At 50.3% G+C, this 19,439-nt stretch overlaps 1 protein-coding gene across 4 annotated transcripts in view; it reads right to left on the bottom strand.

The window, feature by feature from the left end:
- Window positions 1–19,439, bottom strand: part of LOC149354945 (death domain-associated protein 6-like) — a 104,963-nt gene that overhangs the window by 19,984 nt on the left and 65,540 nt on the right. For 3 of the 4 annotated variants that reach the window (XM_089583554.1, XM_089583553.1, XM_089583555.1), the window contains one exon: window positions 17,378–17,579. In XM_089583554.1, coding sequence (XP_089439680.1) covers window positions 17,378–17,579 — 202 coding nt within the window. Of the gene's footprint in view, window positions 1–14,714; window positions 17,580–19,439 lie in introns of those variants that run through there. The other variant, XM_089583556.1, reaches the window with a different exon arrangement.

Genomic DNA, 19,439 nt, shown 5'->3' with positions numbered 1-19,439 from the left:
AGCCGAAACAGACGCGCAACGACGGTGACACGGCGATTCGTTGCCAGTGGCAAAAGCGGATCCCGGCGAAGAACGCGATGAGACATGCCCTATAACAAAGAAAGGACAGGCATGCACAAATAATGGCTAACACGGAAGTGCTGTGAGCCTCGGCATCGGGCGTAATCGCGGCAGATGGCGCTGGAATGCTGTTTTGCGTCGCTCCGCCACGCGCTGGAGATCCCGCAAACTTTTGCTGCTGGCAGTACATGTCAGTGCGGCATTTCAAGCACCTCCTAGAAGGTCGGCAGTTCCACATCGTCACCGACCACAAACCACTCATTTTTGCCATCAAATCAGGGAGCGGTAAATTCTCGCCTCGTGAAATTCGTCACCTTTCGTACGTGGCAGAATTCACGACCGACATCAGACATGTGCAGGGTTTTGACAATGCCCCGGCGGACGCTCTGTCGCATGTTACGGCTTCCCTCGCCTCTGCTGCTCCATCAACGAACATCGACTTTGCCGCCCTCGCCACAGCGCAGCAACATAACTCGGAAGTTATGGACATTCGCAAGGACCCTGGCTCGCTGGTTCTCCGTAAAATTCTCCTCCCTTCGCGCCCCGTCCCCATCATCTGCGACACTTCGGCCGGCACTCCGCGCCCTTTGGTCCCCTCTGCCTTTCGTCGTCTTGTCTTCGACGGCCTCCACAGCCTGGCCCATCCCGGAATCCGCGCCACGCAGCATCTTCTCACAAAACATTACGTCTGGCCCGGCATCAACAAGGACGTGCGCGCCTGGGCCCGTGCCTACCTGGCTTGCCAGGAGTCTAAAACTCAGCGACACACGACCTCTCCTTTCGGCTCGTTCCCTCCGCCGTCCGCCCGTTTCAACAACGTCCACATCGATATCTTTGGTCCCTGGCCACCTTCCGCTGAGCACACATACCTCCTTACTTGCATCGATCAGTTTACTCGCTGGTCCGAAGCGTTCCCTCTGCCTGACGCCACCAGTGACACCATCGCCAGGACATTCGTCGCCGGTTGGGTCTCCCGGTACGGAGTTCCCTCGACCATCACCACCAACCGTGGCGCCCAGTTTGAATCTTCCCTTTTTAATAACCTTATGAATTTACTTGGCACTTCCCGAATCAGAACTACTGCTTACCATCCCATCGCCAACGGCATGATCGAACGTTTCCATCGTTCGCTAAAAACATCCCTCAAAGCCCAACTCGACACTACCCACTGGACTGCATCCCTACCACTGGTTCTGCTCAGCCTCCGTGCTACACTAAAACAAGATCTTCGTTGCACTCTGGCAGAACTTGTCTTCGGCTCGCCCCTACGTCTTCCTGGTGAATTTTTCGAATCCACCGATTCGTTCACAAGTCACGACCCTACTGATTACGTGACGCTGCTCCGCCGTTTTTGCCGCCATCTCCGAACGCCACATCTCCGACGCCAGTCTCGGCCATCTTCATACGTTCCTGCCGAACTAGCGACTTGCACCCACGTCTTTGTTCGCCGAGACTGTCCGCAAGCCGCTTCAGCGGCCCTACGACGGCCCTTTTGTGTACTCGAAAGAACACCGAAGTTCTTCATCGTGGACCTTCATGGGCGCACTGACACCATTTCTATCGACCGCTTGAAGCCAGCCTTCACAGAAGACGCCCCGTCCACAGGGCCTCCGTGTGTGGTTTCTATGCCCTGTAGTGCCGGAGCTCCCATTTCGTTGGCTGGCCTCTCTGGAAACAAGCGCTGCGCGCCCGCCGTCGCTCAAAGCAGGCCCAGACTCTCTCGGACATGTCGCGGCGTGCAGCGTGACTCATCCCGCCACCGCGGCGCCGACACGGACCCTTCTCCTCCCCTCCTCTCCGTCGGTGCGAACTCCTCCGACGCTCGCCGGCTCTCGACCATTGGTCTAATTTGAACGGTGGCCAGTGCCGTGACCTGATTGGAGGATTTGAACGGCTGGCTGCCGTAACCGTTACCAGCGGCTTTAAAAGCGGAGCCGCGCTGAGCCCGCGCAGCAGACGGGCAGCAGAAGAGCCGTCACGCCGGAGCTACGCTCGCCGCCGGGGCAGCCCTTCTTTGTGCTAGCTCGTGGTGCTCTTGGCCCTTGTATCATGTAAAAGCCCTTGTACATACTGTACAGAAAAGTCGTTTGACTCACCGTCGCCTCGACCGTTTCCTGGCTCGGACTCCCAGTCCCAACAGTGGATGGCAGCTGCGGGATCGACCGGCGTCAGCTACCTCGGCGCGGTGAGTGCCTGATGTTTTCCCCTCAATTCGCCAGACTGCTCTAGCACACGTGATTGTAGTTTAGTGTAGGGCTGTGTGTTGCACTGGAGAGAGCTTTGCTGTTTCGAGCCAAGTCGGAGCGCTTTGAAAAGAAAGCTGGTGCAGAGGGAGTTAACGAGGCGTGTTTGGAAAGAATTACTTGCGCGTGTCATACTAGTAGCGCTATAGTAGTGACCGGCAAGGAAATTCTAAGAAAAGGGCAAACTACAAGAGGCTATTGTGCATGATGGAGAACTTCAAAGTGAAAGAACTCATCGAAATTTGTGAAGAGTTGGGCATTGATTTGATCCCCGCAAAACGAAAGCATGCGATTCTTGAGATCATGCGAAAGGAGAATGTAACGGCTGAGGAAGCCAATGAGGCCTGGGAGGAGATCACAGAACGCCGTGAGCACGAAGAGGCAGAAAAACAGAAACAGCTTGAGCGCGAAGAGGCAGAAAAACGGAGGCAGCTTGAGATAAAACGGCATGCCCGCGCTAAGAAACTGATGGACCTGGAGCTTGAAGCGCATGAGATCGATTTCGAGAGATATAAAACATTGTCCGCTCTGCATGAGACTAACGGTCAACAGCTGAGAGACAGGCCGCAGCCATTCGTGATCGCCGAAGATATGGCGAAATATTTGGCGGAGTTCGAGCGTGTCTGCGAGAGAAAACGCGTTGAGCGGAATGGTTGGGCACAGCAGTTGGTATCCCTGCTTTCCAGCGAAGCGTATGACGTTGTCAAGCGCCTGTTGGACGGCGGCTTGGCGGACTACGATGAGCTGAAAAGCTTCTTACTGACGAGATATAACGTGTCACCGCTGTACCTTCGCCAAAGGTACCTGCGAGAGAATAGAACCCCATCGTTTAACGATTTTCCCTACCAGTTTAAAGCCGACATTTTAGAATGGCTCGAAAATGCGGAAGGTTCGGAAGATCGGGACACAGAGGTAGAGTGCGTCGCTGTAGAGCAGCCCTGCCAGTGCGGCACAGAGGAAGGTAGTCCGTACGTGGCAGATGTAACTGCTGCTGTAACATTGGGAATTGCCCTACATTCGCCAACCGAGGAAACCTCTCTACCATCGGATAACGTAGTCACAGCATCGGACGGTGCACTTACAGAGGTCTCGCCCATTGAAATTGTGGCGGAGTTACCGGAAAGCGGATCTCCTAGCGTGTCGAAAGCAGGAGAAGTTGCCGAACAGGGCAGAGAGGACGTCTGTCTGGACATTAATGAAAAGGCCTGCGCCGACGGAAGCGAAGTAAATGAGGACGGCACACCGTGTTGTGCAGCACGTTCGGCAGAGATGCAGAAACCCGAAATTTACGATCAACGGAAGCAGGCGCATGGAAAGTTTGCGGACGCTGAGTTGTGCGTTAGTGTCTCTGGCGAGGAATGCGAAACGAGTCCCGTGCTTTCGCACTGCTCTGAGCTTTACGACATTCCTGAAAGCAGCTGCAGCAGCGGGAACACCGCGACTGAGTGCAGAGCCGACCCTCATCCGAAATTGGCTGAAACGCGTCAGGAGCATGACGAGAGCTGTATACCATCACTCATGTCAGTTGAAAACACTGGTTTGTCTGCGCCTGAAGAAACTAAGGTGCTGGACGACAGTGGAGAACAGAACCTTCCAGACGACATGGGGGCTGTAGACGTCAGCCAGTCCGAGAAAGATGAGGACGAATGTGCACTCTTAGAGGCTGACGAGGAAGAACTCAGTTTGGAGGACGCTAGTAAAGGCGCTAAAGACAGGCCTGAACTAGGTAGCACATGAATCGGCTGACAATCAGAGTGATATTGTCAGGGAACAGGAACCTAGGCGACGGAAGCAGCATGTGCTTCCTCAGGAGAAGATGAAAGGAAGGCATAAGAAAGAAAGCTGCAACCGGAAAGAAAGTAACAGCCAGTTCCGAAAAGAGAGCTATCACCACAAGGTGATAGACAAGCAGTGCTGCCGCCGAAAGAACAGTAAAGGCAAACTCAAGAGAGACAGCTGTCACCGAAAGACGATGAAAGGCAGGCAAAAGAAAGAGTGGTGCCGCCGAAAGATGAAAGGCAGGCAGAAGAAAGACGGGCGCCGCCGAAAAGAGAGAAAGGGCAAACGCGCGAAAACGGGTTGCCACCATCGGAAGCATCAGCTTCAACAGCACATGGATAGCAGCAAAGTCAGTCACTTCGACAGCCCTGAAACTATAATCAGAATCAGAGCTAAAGAAATGTTCCAGGCGTCGCTATCGCGCAAAGCGAAACACATAAGTGGGTCGAGGCACATAGATCTTGGCAGTAATATAAACTGCAAAAAGGAAATCATACAAGAATTCGCGCGGGAAAGAGTATCGAGGGAGGAAACCGAGATACAAGAGAGCGCTGCCCAGGAGGCGAAAAATTAAGCAGTGGGACAAGCGTGAATCTTGCCGCCAGCACGGCGAGAGCAAGACGCGCAAAGGCGCGTGCTCTCTTGACGGCTCTCGCTTTCCGCTGCAGTCACGTGAGAAACTGTGCTCCCACAGAAAGCGGCACGCGCGCGCAAGGAAAACGCGTGTGCGGCTCAAAGAGCGAAAGTCGGTACGAGGCCGCAGTGACAGGGTCAGGATAATTGACAAAAAGAAACCGCCGAAGCGCTCTACCAAGCTTAGTTATCGCGATGGAAAGCCGCGAGTGGAAATAACGCCATTTAGTAGGCGCAAAATCCAAAGGTTGGGTAGATGCGGACTTCGCATCGAGCGAAAATGCAAAAGGGTGCGCGAGAAATTAAAGCCTCGTGGGTCTCACTTGCCGCCAGAAACAAAAGAAAAAGAAAGGAAGGTCCCACCGGAAGCGTTGCGCACTCTCTATGGGACGTCGCGACTGGCGCGCGAAGCGCAAAGAAAGGGACAAGTCGCAAGTCAGTGAAAGCGAATCATTCTCGTACTGTACCGCCCGTAGAAACTGGAAAGACAAGTACAGAGAGAACGAAAAGCGCCTTCCCCTCCTCGTGACCTGCATTTTGTCTCTTCGCGAACCGCTGTTAAGTTCGCCGGACAAAGAAAGGGACAAGTCGCAAGTCAGTGAAAGCGAATCATTCTCGTACTGTACCGCCCGTAGAAACTGGAAAGACAAGTACAGAGAGAACGAAAAGCGCCTTCCCCTCCTCGTGACCTGCATTTTGTCTCTTCGCGAACCGCTGTTAAGTTCGCCGGACAAAGAAAGGGACAAGTCGCAAGTCAGTGAAAGCGAATCATTCTCGTACTGTACCGCCCGTAGAAACTGGAAAGACAAGTACAGAGAGAACGAAAAGCGCCTTCCCCTCCTCGTGACCTGCATTTTGTCTCTTCGCGAACCGCTGTTAAGTTCGCCGGACAAAGAAAGGGACAAGTCGCAAGTCAGTGAAAGCGAATCATTCTCGTACTGTACCGCCCGTAGAAACTGGAAAGACAAGTACAGAGAGAACGAAAAGCGCCTTCCCCTCCTCGTGACCTGCATTTTGTCTCTTCGCGAACCGCTGTTAAGTTCGCCGGACAAAGAAAGGGACAAGTCGCAAGTCAGTGAAAGCGAATCATTCTCGTACTGTACCGCCCGTAGAAACTGGAAAGACAAGTACAGAGAGAACGAAAAGCGCCTTCCCCTCCTCGTGACCTGCATTTTGTCTCTTCGCGAACCGCTGTTAAGTTCGCCGGACAAAGAAAGGGACAAGTCGCAAGTCAGTGAAAGCGAATAATTCTCGTACTGTACCGCCCGTAGAAACTGGAAAGACAAGTACAGAGAGAACGAAAAGCGCCTTCCCCTCCTCGTGACCTGCATTTTGTCTCTTCGCGAACCGCTGTTAAGTTCGCCGGACAAAGAAAGGGACAAGTCGCAAGTCAGTGAAAGCGAATCATTCTCGTACTGTACCGCCCGTAGAAACTGGAAAGACAAGTACAGAGAGAACGAAAAGCGCGTCTACCGCGAAAGAGGCAGAGACATTAGCTCCCACGGTAGTAGAGAGAGAGAGAAAAGCGCAGCTACAGCGAAAGAGGCAGAGTCATTAGCTTCCGCGGTAGCGGGTGTCGTTTAACCGAGTTAAACGCTGGCGTAGACGCACTAAGCCGTGTGTTCTAAGCAAGGCTGCCTTCCCCTCCTCGTGACCTGCATTTTGTCTCTTCGCGAACCGCTGTTAAGTTCGCTCGCAGATCGGGGAAAAATTTATATCCTCATTTGTGGCCTCAGCTGAGTGTTTCTGGCCGAGTGATCTCAAGAGAGCGAATTTATTTTGCATTCATTTCATTCCGAGTGTTTCATGTGTTTGACTTTGTTTGAGTTTATTATTTTAAGAGTTCTGGTATCCCACATGTGTCTCTTGTTGAAGAGGGAGCGAAAAGGGGACAGAACTATTGCTAGCGGAGTTTTGTGACCTTTAAGTCTGGCGTATTGACGGGTGACAGAGGGCACTTGCTCGTATTGGGTGTTGCCTGTTGTCGGTCGGTTCTTCGCAACATGCAGAACGATCAACGACCGATGCTGAGAAGCAAGCTCTTCCGAAGGACCGAGCGAAGCTGATCCAGTCACCTGGGCGACAAAGCTGCGGAGCAGTGATCCTGTCCTGCCGAGCGGGACCTGTTCTCGGAAAGGAGCCTGGAGCTACTTGCGGCTGAACACCGGACGAGAACTTGGAGGAGCCTGGCGTACCAGCGCGCCCCGCATCCGAGCCACGCGGAAGTAGCTCGTCTTCGTGGCGCATTGTCTGGCGGCGGTGGTGCTGTAGTGCCGGAGCTCCCATTTCGTTGGCTGGCCTCTCTGGAAACAAGCGCTGCGCGCCCGCCGTCGCTCAAAGCAGGCCCAGACTCTCGGACATGTCGCGACGTGCAGCGTGACTCATCCCGCCACCGCGGCGCCGACACGGACCCTTCTCCTCCCCTCCTCTCCGTCGGTGCGAACTCCTCCGACGCTCGCCGGCTCTCGACCATTGGTCTAATTTGAACGGTGGCCAGTGCCGTGACCTGATTGGAGGATTTGAACGGCTGGCTGCCGTAACCGTTACCAGCGGCTTTAAAAGCGGAGCCGCGCTGAGCCCGCGCAGCAGACGGGCAGCAGAAGAGCCGTCACGCCGGAGCTACGCTCGCCGCCGGGGCCGCCCATCTTCTTTGTGCTAGCTCGTGGTGCTCTTGGCCCTTGTATCATGTAAAAGCCCTTGTACATACTGTACATAAAAGTCGTCTGACTCACCGTCGCCTCGACCGTTTCCTGGCTCGGACTCCCAGACCCAACAGTGGTGGCAGAGGTGGGATGCCCCAGTCCCAACAGCCCCAACCGCCCACCTGCCCTCCTCCACCATCTTTCCCTGCTACCCCTCAGCAGCGGAAGGTATCGTTCCGGCCCCCAGCTTCACCGGACTCCTTCACTAGCGGGGGGGCCTACTGTAGCAGTAGCAGCGGCCTCACGCGGTAGGAGCAGTACCAGCCGCCGATGAAGACGACGCCGAAGTTCCGCCGAATGGAGCTCGACTCTCGTGCCAGTGGCACGCGCCTCTCTTGGGCACGCCGCCTTACATTCTAACACTCCGGCCAGTAAACTAATCACTTCTTTCATCGTGCCGGCCTCATACTTTTCGGGTGCAACATACACTTGTGCAACCGGGCATGCAGCAGTGCTCCAAGCAAGTCGCCGTCACCAGCAGTCCTTCGAGGGCACACAGCATCTTGGCACTGCCAAGTTCCCCCAGTGTGCCTCCACCGCAGGAGCTCTCATCAAAAGAACGGGCCATGATGTTATCAGCTCTCGGATCTTGGCGTGCTGCCAAGGTCTGTGCTGCGGATGGTGCAAAACTGCGGAATGCACCAAGAAAACCTAATGCTTAAAAAAAAGTAAATTCTCACCGAAAAAGGTGGGGGTGGGTTCATTCCTCCAGTAAATATGATATATCCGCTCCAGGTTATATCGCTTCCACTCCCGGCTTCGAAGCTGAGCGAATTTACAGTACAGACCTTAGAGAACTTACAGCGGGATGTGAGGAAAGTCCATTCCCTAAGGCAACAACAGGCAAGCTAACCTAAGGAGGGGACAAGCGGGAAGAAGCACGCCTCCAATCCATCCCTTCCCTCCTCACAGAGCGACGGCTGCCACCATCTTATCAATGCAAATGCACGCTCAAAGCAGGCGTGCTCTTTGTTGCCAGTGTTTCATGCGCTGCAGTGCAGCTACACAGAGCTCTTTGCTCTACAAATTAATGCCAGACAGAAGGCTCACATTTTAGAATTCACGATCAATAAACCAAAAAAATTTCAGTACTTTACTCATCTCAGAACTCAATGTATTTCAAAATATTAATGCGATAGCATTTGAGGTCCTGTTCATGAGAAAAGCCGGCGTCCGTCCGCCCCTGTCACGAAGAAACAGGTGGCTCACCTGCCACGGTGGGCAACTAGCCCAACACGGCAAGTGGCAATGAAACTAATTTAAATAAATTCAATGAAACTAATTTCAATAAATTCAATGCAGTTGCCATCAGCCCACCGTGGCACTGCGCATCAGCTTATTGGTCAAGAGACTGACAGCCTCCCAAACAACTATCTGAGCAAAAATGAGCCTTCGGGGAGCTCAGGGAGAACAAGCCTCCCCCCACATCAACCATTGAAACAACCATTTGCAGGGGCAGTAGCACATCACTTAACAGCTGCACCACTGTGTCACGAGGGGTATGAGGACTCCCTGGGATCTATGAATCTACGAAAAAGGAGTTGGATGGAAGGAATCTCTAATCATACCACATTGTTCTACTGTTAAGGGTAGGTTAAACATCATCCAAGTTTTTAGTTTCCTTTTATGACTTCAAGTTACCGACGGCTGAGTGCATTGCTTCACTACTTTTCTGCAGCAAATCAGTGTAAACACAGACTGTCAACAGGTGGAGCTGCAGTGCAGTAGAAGCAGTGGCAGTCCTAGTCCAGCAGTGGCCCCCCCAAAGCCTAACCTCACAGGGGCAGCAAGGAGCCACCCATTCATGTCTTTACCCCACCATGGGACACAATGATGCCAGTGGGGGGATAATCCCTTCTGTTGGCTTGACAAGGAGCGCCGACCAGCCGCCTTGTCTGAGGGGACCGAGGGCGGAATGAAGCCCCTTCCCCGAACCGAGTAATGAAGGTCGCTAATCTGGCTCGTGAAATGCCCAGACAGATGCTTTGACCTTCCTGGACACGCTGTGGCGGTATCTTAGCTGACGACCTGTCTTCCCCTAGTATTGAAATTAATATTGCTCACGCAACCGGTAACATTCAAAACATGAGTTATGGTATAACATCTATATCGTTCGCCATTTATTTTTCAGCAACAAAGTGCACAGAAATTGCTGTAGAAATAAAATGTAAATAAAAAAACGTTTGTTTTTTCTTTGATATATAGAACTCCGTCCACCCACCCTAGAGCCAATCTCTGGGACCACCACCGAGTAGAAGGCATAGAGTATCTTGACATATGCCAATCAGACTAAAGTAAACAGCAACTTTTTCAGCTCATAAAGTTGCATAACAAGTTATAAACTTCTTTTACGAAACTCCCAGCCACTGAGAGACAACATAAACACAGCAAGAGATCAATAAATAATGAAAACATGCTTATAAGAGACCTCTCATACCTGACAAAAACTCCTCTCTGGAGCTTTTCTGCTATAAAGGAGTTAACTATTTTGATATGCTACAATTCACTGATATGTCTAAATTTAAGGCTGAATCAATTTTTCAGCACCACTCAAAAACTGCCTTTTTTCGTGCAGTAATGAAAGACTTCAAGGTGATATATGCTTGACTGCCCAAATTACGCCATGCCTGAGAATCTGCACCGTGTTTTACTGGAAAGGTCTGTGCAAGTGCACAGAGGTTATGGTTTCAGGCTGAACTCATTTTAGGGAATATAAGAAAGGAAAAGGCTCACAATAAAAAATGTATTATTACTGAAGTTGTAATTACGACATCTGAATGAACATGTATTTTTTGTGTGCTGATTCTGAATATTTCATTTAATTTCATGTATAAAATTCCTTGAGTACTTATATAGTACAGTCGAGCCCAGTTATAATGGCCGCAGGTGTAACGAACGCTCGCTTATAATAAACGAGGGCAATGCTACCTTCAAAATATCTATTACGGCAATGGCATTTCAACTCAGATGCAAAAAATAACTGTTGCACAACTCAGAGTGAAAGAGTAGGCGATGTAAACTCTGGCCTAAAGTTGAAAGCTACTCCTCCTTTGATGGTGACGAGCTTCTCCAAGTCTTTGTGACACACCCTTTCACCTTTCAAAGCAAAACTCAATAAAAAATATGGGATTTACGAAATGCCGAAAAAACATTTTACCAAATGTGGCTGTCAAAGATGCATGTCTTGAAAGGTGGTACCGAGCACTGGCGTCAAGTGCAGTAAGCACCACGTTACCATCGTTCTCTTCACAAGCATGGACGGCACCGACCAACAGCTGCTGGTTGTCATCGGGAAGATTTGAAAGTACAGTTGAGCCCCTCAATAGCGAAAGCCCTCAAGAACGAAATTCTCGTGCCAATGAAAAATTCTTGCACCCCTGGTGAAATTCCAGAGTTCAATGCATTCGCCCCCTCTCAAAAGCGAAGTTTTTAAAAAGCAGTCCCGCATTAACGAAGGTTTCAGTTAGTGATCTGCAACATTTTTTTGCCACATCAGCCAGTTGGGAACAGAGAAGTGGCAAAACTGCAGCAGCACACTCATCTGACAAGTCGAGCCCGTTCATTTCTGCCAACAAGCACCAGCCCGGCCACTGCTGTTTACTTTGTCGGCTTGGTAATGATAATGATAGGAACAGATTTTTTTTATTTTTTTTGCCCACTGAAAGTAGCTTTTTGCTGACCGTCTGTTGGCTACTACACACACGCGTGACGTTTCGCATGCAGACACCACTGGCCAACCGGTGAAGCGTCTACGCAGAGCAATGAGCGCTTCTTTTTTTTTTCCCTACCCCGCCGACCACGCTATCTCACTGATCTTGCCGTCCGCCTCGTGCACGCCGAATTCGCCTGTGACTTGCTTGGCCTGTCAGAAATATGGCGCCTCCTGTTAAAGAGCACAAGTTTTTGACACTGCAGAAAAAGCCTGCAATCATCGCCGAAGCTGCAAAAGGCAGAGAGAAGTTGGACATTGCAGAGGAATTCAGTATCTCGTGCAGCTCACTTTCTACGATTCTGAAATCCAAGAACAACATCACGGCGGCACTTCAGAATGGCGCGCAAAACGTCGACAAAGCCATATTCCAGTGGCTCCTGGACAAGAGAGCGAACAAGATGCCTGTCTTGAAGCCTTCTGCAGCAGAAGGTATTGACTTCACATGCATTCTGGGGCACAACAACTTTAAGGCAAGAGCCGGATGGCTAAGCTGATTTAAAGCACGGCACTGCATCGTTTCCAAGGTGTCGTCGGGAGAGTCTGCAAGCGTCGACGCTGAAGCAGCATTGTCCCGGATGCAGGAAAGTTACGAAAGCATAATAGACTAAATACGAGCACTCCAAAATTTATAATGCGGATGAAACTGGCTTTTTCTACGAAATGTCATTGAAAACGCTCAACCTAAATGGACAAAAATGCTATGGCGGCAAGATCAGAGTAAAAAGCAAATGACCATTTTTTTTAGCTCAAACATGGATGGATCCAACAAGCGTCCCCTCCTCGTGATCGGCCGGAGCAAGACGCCATGGTGCTTTAAAGGTAACTGAAGGGTCGAGTACACGGCTAACCAGAAAGCTTGGATGCGCACAATATTCTCCAGCTGGCTGGAAGCCTTTGATGCGAATATGCGGAAGCAGGGCAGATCCGTCTGCCTTTTTATGGATAACTGCAGTGCCCACAATACCGAAGACATTGTCCTGACGAGCATCCGCTTGCTTTTTTTTCCTCTGAACTGCACATCCATTATCCAACCTCTTGACCAAGGGGTTATTAAGAGTGTCAAGTCTGCGTACCTGGGGAGACTCATCCGGCAGATGTTGTTAAAGATCGAAATGAAGCGATCGACGGAAATTGATCGTTTCATGGCGCTGGAGATGCTTGCCGGGGTGTGGGTTACTACTTCAGCCGCCCTTGTCCAGAACTGCTTCAGGCATGCCGGTTTCGCGGCTGGTCAGCACACCTTGGCAGAACCGGAAGAAAGTGTTCATGCAAGCCGTGAAGATCTGCAGCCACTGACTGAAGCACGGGACGCACTTCGCAGTGTCGATGAAATGGTGCCAGATGCTGTTGAACTGGATGATTTTCGTGTGCGGACGCTGACTTGATCATGCACAAGGAATTCAGCAACGACGCTATTATCGACAGTGTGCGCAAAGGAAATGAGGAGTGATGACGAGGATGGCGAAAACCAAGCACAAGGAAGGCAAGTAATCTCGCGTGATGTGCTCGATGCTTTCGATGTTATCCGGGCTTTCCTCGGCAATGTAATGCCGGGAAACCCGCCCGGATTCCAATTCTGCCGGCCGCAAACTTTCTCCAACGAGCGTCCTTTTGACAAGCCCTGGTACTGTGCCGCAAGGCACGCGCCCTAAGGCTCCCTGACAAGCCACGATGCTGCGCCATACGGCAGTGCAGTCCTAAGGAGAAGCATCTGCAAGCAACACGCCTGGACCTGTCGCAAGGTGCCAGACAGCGAGGCGCCGTTTTCCTTCTCCCCCGGACGCCACCGCGCGCGGCAAAATTTGAAGCGGTTGGCCCGCGCGGTCGCTGGTTGGTCCTTTCGGACTGCCGTCGAGTGCTGCCTTTGGATTGGCCAGTTCTGAGGGGCCACCGTTCCTCAGGCTATATAAGCCCCACCGCTGCAGCTTGGGAAGTGAGTGACCGACCCACCGTGAGTCAAGTGCTGCTCACGAGTGGAGTCGGATGGTGTGACGTGCTGGTGTCTCGCTGATCATCGCTGTGCGAGAACAGTCGCGTTGTGTAGCTCTCGGCCCCCGTGCCGATGTTGAACTATATTATGCCCTGTATATAATGTATAAAGCGTTTTCTTAGTCTCACCGACGCCCGACTCGGAGTCTTCGCTACCGCTAAGAGAGCTGGCAACGCTCAGTCACGAAACGGGTGGCGAGCGCAACGGGGCCACCTCTATGGCACAACAGCAACCACGACGATGAAGCTAAGCATAGCTTATCAAGCTGGGAAACCAGAGTCGTGAAGCTCCTGCACAGCAATGTGAAGCTGAGCAAAATACTCGACTTTTTTCATTAAATTTTGGTTCTGGAAAGTAATGGGTGTGCTTATTTGTCCATTTTTGCAACAGCGAAATTCTCAAGAGAACAAAAAAGTTTTTCTTCCCCGGCGGTTTCATAATTGAGGGGTTTGAGTTTGGTTTATGGGGGTTTAATGTCCCAAAGCAACTCGGGCTATGAGGGACACTGTAGTGAAGGGCTCTGGATGGTTTGGTTTGGTTTATGGGGTTTAACGTCCCAAAGCGACTAAGGCTATGAGACGCCGTGGTGGAGGGCTCCGGAAATTTCGACCACCTGGGGTTCTTTAACGTGCGCTGACATCGCACAGTACACAGGCCTCTAGAATTTCTCCTCCAAAGAAATTCAACCGCCGCAGCCGGGTTCGAACCCGCGTCTTTCGGGTCAGCAGCCGAGCACCATAACCACTGAGCCACCGCGGCGGCTGAAGGACTCCGGAAATTTCGTCCACCTGGGGTTCTTTAACGTGCACCGACATCGCACAGTACACGGGTTTTGAGTTTCACTGTAGCTCTGGAAGCTATGTTCTCGTACGCTGCAGGCATGACAGAAGGGCCTGAATGATGTGCCTTTTTTTTATTATTCCACGAGTGTGCCCATAAGTGGTAAGATTATGGAGCATTGGGATGACATACTACTTGTTCGTCCAGTGGCTGGTCGAGAATTTGTACCATGACATTGAGAAAAAAGATAGGAAGGTCATGCTGGAGCTCAACTGTATGGCGCCCTAGTGGCCGCCTTGCCCGACTACAGGAACCACGTCCTTCGGCTACTGAGCGTGACGAGCAAGACAAGCCACTAGACATGAGCATAGTTCCCGTGCTGAAGACTGTGCATCACCGGTGCATGTTGGTAGCCGTTCACAGACAACGTGCCGACATCGCACTTGGGTTCTCGCACACCATTCCTTTGTTACTGTGGCATGTTAAGACTGGTTGCGCTGCTGGTCAACAATGGCCCCCACAGCGCTGGGTCAATGTATGAAGAACAGAGAACATATTTTCCATGGTTTTATTGACATGTACATCCTTCCAGTGACTTTCAGTCCAAGAGATATTTCCCAAAATATACTGTATGTCAATGATACAGCGAAAACATCTTCGACGGAAGTCCGTCTGCTTGGACGCTTGAGATAGTTGAGAGAAAACTGGCGCCAACAAATATTTTGGTCCCGAAACGTTGGGCAAAGTTAAAATATTGGTTGGTGTCAGTTTTCTCTCAACAATCTATGATACAGCATTCCATACAATACAGGTAATGTGGTGTTGACACATCAGAGATGTCAAGTTTATTTCAAACGGCGCAGCTTACAATTTTCAATACATCATTTTGTGCATCATTTTGTGCATCATTCCTGCGTACTGTTCACGCCATACAGAAGGATCATTCTGTGCACACTGAGTGCATGCAATTTAATGCATGCATGACGTATCTTAAAATTGTAGATAACTGCAAAAAACAATTGTTTATATTTACGTAAACACATGAAAGCAAACCATTATAAAGCAATGGCCTTCTCTTGTCCATGCTAACATATGCAACACCAATAGAATTCAGTTAACATACAGTTGCATGATCGGTACCCACAATGTGCAGACTCTTCTGCGGACCAAACGCAATGACTGCTTTCGTCAACAGCAGTTACTAAATCATAGTTCGACCCACGGCGCCAAAATGAGCAGTGGCTCCCGAGTGGGTGCCATTGTACCCGTGCGGGTCTCGCTGCATTTTTTGCAATTTAGAATGTCACGAGAACAAAACCAAACACCACCGTAGTTCTCACAGCATCGACATCACCAACACATAAAAAGCAAGACGCCAATGTGTATGTGAATGGTGCCGCAACGCAGGCGGCAGCACCCCAGATAACACGGAGTCCGCGGAACACTCAAAGGATGCACGGCGGTTGCAACGGGCACGTGCAACACATGAAAGCAAACCATTATAAAGCAATGGCCTTCTCTTGTCCATGCTAACATATGCAACACCAATAGAATTCAGTTAACATACAGTTGCATGATCGGTACCCACAATGTGCAGACTCTTCTGCGGACCAAACGCAATGACTGCTTTCGTCAACAGCAGTTACTAAATCATAGTTCGACCCACGGCGCCAAAATGAGCAGTGGCTCCCGAGTGGGTGCCATTGTACCCGTGCGGGTCTCGCTGCATTTTTTGCAATTTAGAATGTCACGAGAACAAAACCAAACACCACCGTAGTTCTCACAGCATCGACATCACCAACACATAAAAAACAAGACGCCAATGTGTATGTGAATGGTGCCGCAACGCAGGCGGCAGCACCCCAGATAACATGGAGTCCGCGGAACACTCAAAGGATGCACGGCGGTTGCAACGGGCACGTGCAACACATGAAAGCAAACCATTATAAAGCAATGGCCTTCTCTTGTCCATGCTAACATATGCAACACCAATAGAATTCAGTTAACATACAGTTGCATGATCGGTACCCACAATGTGCAGACTCTTCTGCGGACCAAACGCAATGACTGCTTTCGTCAACAGCAGTTACTAAATCATAGTTCGACCCACGGCGCCAAAATGAGCAGTGGCTCCCGAGTGGGTGCCATTGTACCCGTGCGGGTCTCGCTGCATTTTTTGCAATTTAGAATGTCACGAGAACAAAACCAAACACCACCGTAGTTCTCACAGCATCGACATCACCAACACATGAAAAACAAGACGCCAATGTGTATGTGAATGGTGCCGCAACGCAGGCGGCAGCACCCCAGATAACACGGAGTCCGCGGAACACTCAAAGGATGCATGGCGGTTGCAACGGGCACGCGGTCAGAAAGTCAAAAGTGATAGAGAGTGACAGAACATCCTTGCCGCGCATGTGATGCAATCAACAGGAAATGGTGTGCAGCGCCGAATGATATATTCTCTATGATGAATATATGCCACCGCGATCTACATTAAAAAATGTGGCAGAAATGCGTCAAGAAAAAGTTGACGCCCGCGGTGGACCGTGCGGCCCAAAAGTTTACTCCAGACTGTGCGCGATCAGTTCGGGAAGTTTACACGGAGTTGAATCTTGAGAATCTGGGGAAACATCGCGGGATGATGCGTGGACACTCGTCGCACATTGGAACGGTTATTGAGCTGTTCACCGGACTTGTTCTTAACTTCGTTGTACTGAGCAATTTTTGCTATGTGCGAACAGGACCCTAAAGAAGACGACCCAACATACTCAGCCTGGAAACGGAACATGCCATCTCTGTCACCTCGGTGAACACTCGAACCGCACCATAAGGGAAGGGAGGTAGGTGGGAGTTATAAAAAGAGGTGCTGTAATGAAGGAAATGCAAATTCGATTTGAGGAAACGAAATGATACAGTAACTGTCGGTTACGATACCGATTTTGGCTTTAAATGTTAGGCCTAATTACGAAGGCCAATGCTGATGGAACACTTGCTGCGACAGTTAGTGCGTTCTTATCGTTTCGCCAACTTTTCCTTCTCATTACAGGCCCTTTGTACTGCGGACGTAGTACAGTTCCCGCAGCAGCAGGTTCTCTTTCACGTCCAGACTTTGTCCCAACCCATGCATTCACTGGTGACATGCTGAAGGCAGTACAGCCATCGTACGCCAAGCTTGTAAAAGCGGTTGCCGTCCGTCGTCCGTGTACAAGACGCACCGAGAGATTTAGTTATCAGAAGCTTCAGAATGTGCACATAACTGCTGACCTCTTCCTCTGGCATACTGGCAATACGCTAATGATTTTTCGGAGTAATAGATTTTTCGGTCGTTTTTGCGGTCCCTAGGGAGTCCAACAAATCGGCCATCCACTGTACATTACTGCTACCTCTGATGACTGTTTCGGTTTATCCCAGCCTCTTTTTCATGCTCAACACAGGTGTGACTCTCAAACCATGCAAAAGCGCTGAGATACTCCACCTTCACTCAAGATGCCATTCTCGGATAGGCCTTTCTCAAGATTCTTCATGTCATCTTCTAAGCTGTCGTCTATCTCATCATCTTCCTCATCTTCACTTGAATTGTTGCCATCTGGCTCCGGGGAACGATCACAGTCTTCCTCTTTCACCTCTTGAGGCTCTAGCTTCAGCTCCTGCTGCTTGTTCACATAGGCCTGGAGCACCTGCATAGCAGCCAACATACAGCAAAATGCCCTCAGTCAACGAATGCAATAAACATGTGCTAACTCAAGCTGTGTGTCCCAGTGTGGCCACAAAGATTCAAATGGCAAAGGTCTAAGTGTCATTGTGTCATGCTAAAACCTTGAACCATTACCATCTCACGTAAACAAGCAGAGCTGAGCATTTACTACAGTGCAAGCAAATGATCTCGACCCTGACATAAGTAGGTCATAAGTCATAAGGGCCATAAGTAGTTCAGAGTAGAATTTTGACCTTGAACAGAGAAAGTTCACAAGTTCAAGTAACACAGAGCCACAACTTCTCACATTCTCAATTTTCGCACGGTTCACAAGTTCAAGTAACACAGAGCCACAACTTCTCACATTCTCAATTTTCGCATGCATCCATGCATAATAATGCATGCTACTACGTTGGACTGCCCCATTCATTTCATTTTTCTGCACAATCTTATCAGAGCACCACTATCTTTCAGAATTTCTGCAAATAAATTCCAACATGCAGACACAATAGAAGGAAATGATGATCTGATGTAACTACAATACCGTATAAACGCATGTAAGGGCTGCACCCGTGTACGGGCCGCACCCTGTTTTCCGGAAGGAAATATTTAAAAAAAAAAAAGATCCGTGTAAGGGTCGCACCCAAACTTTTCACGACCCTTTGAAATGCACGCACCGTGGCCTCAGCGATCAGCTTTGGCAGCAACCAACGGCGCGCTTGATCGCAGAGGCCACACACGTGCACAGGAACCCCCAGGTGCCGCCCACAGATGGCGTCCAAGGCCGTGGGTCATCAGTATCATCATTGTCAACTTCCTCCACCACGAGATATCCATATCACCATTGGTATCACCAGCTCCAGCTTTTTGTGGCTGTCGTGGCTGTAAGACGCACGCGAGTTGTGGTAGAGTGATAGTTCACCATAGTTGTGGCTTTCGTGTGCTGCTGCCGAGTGTTGCAATTTTAGCACAACGGGCAAGAACCTTAATGCTACATGGCTGGGAGTTTTGCTCTCAAACACGGCAAGCATGTGGCGGGCAAGAAATTCGATGCGGACGAGAAGTGCATCCGACAATGGTGCAACCAAAGGATGCATTGAGGAACACAAGCTGCAAAAAGCCTGCCTTCCGAGGCAAGCCGTGCAAGTTTCCCGAACTGGAAGAAAAAGCTGCTCTGCTATGCTCTGCTATTCTCCGACTGGTGTGTTTTTAATTGAAAAAAACTTTTTTCGCATATCGTGTATGTGGGACGCACCCTGAAAATTGGCCCTCGAATTTGGAAAAAAAAAAATGCGGCCCTTAAACGCGTTTATACGGCATGCGAGAGCCTGTGGGTGTTCCACTAGCACAGGGGTTCTCAAACTTCTCTGCCTCAGGGAACCCCAAAAGTCAACATGTGCCGGGAACCCCCCTTCCACATCCCAATTAGTCGTCACAAGCGTCACAATCGATTGGTGCTGCTAGTGAATGGACCCTTTGTACTTTTTTTTTTGCTGTTCACTTTTGTAGGTATTTGTTTGTTTTCTTTCTTCCAGCAATCAGTTTATTATTCAATGCCCATCTCTCACTATGTTCAGTGAGTAACCTTAAGAGCGCAGCTGCATAGGTTTTAGAAATCAACGAGCACAAAGGGGTCGAATGTGTGAAACCTGCAGGCAAAGCATGTGGAGTCCTTTCGAGCTAAGATTTGAAATGGTGACATAGTCGCGAGTTTAAATTGAGGCGGCCAGCAATATCTTCACAGCGTACAGCTCCAAGTGGGGGCACATCATGACATTATCGAAGGTACAGACTTGGTCAAAAGCCTTAAGGTCAAAGGTTTTCACTTCAGCCGCATAACAGA

Source organism: Amblyomma mixtum, chromosome 3 (genome assembly GCF_055824585.1).
Source record: "Amblyomma mixtum isolate Tamu chromosome 3, ASM5582458v1, whole genome shotgun sequence".
NCBI lineage: Eukaryota > Metazoa > Arthropoda > Arachnida > Ixodida > Ixodidae > Amblyomma > Amblyomma mixtum.
This window is presented reverse-complemented; position numbering and strand designations above follow the sequence as displayed.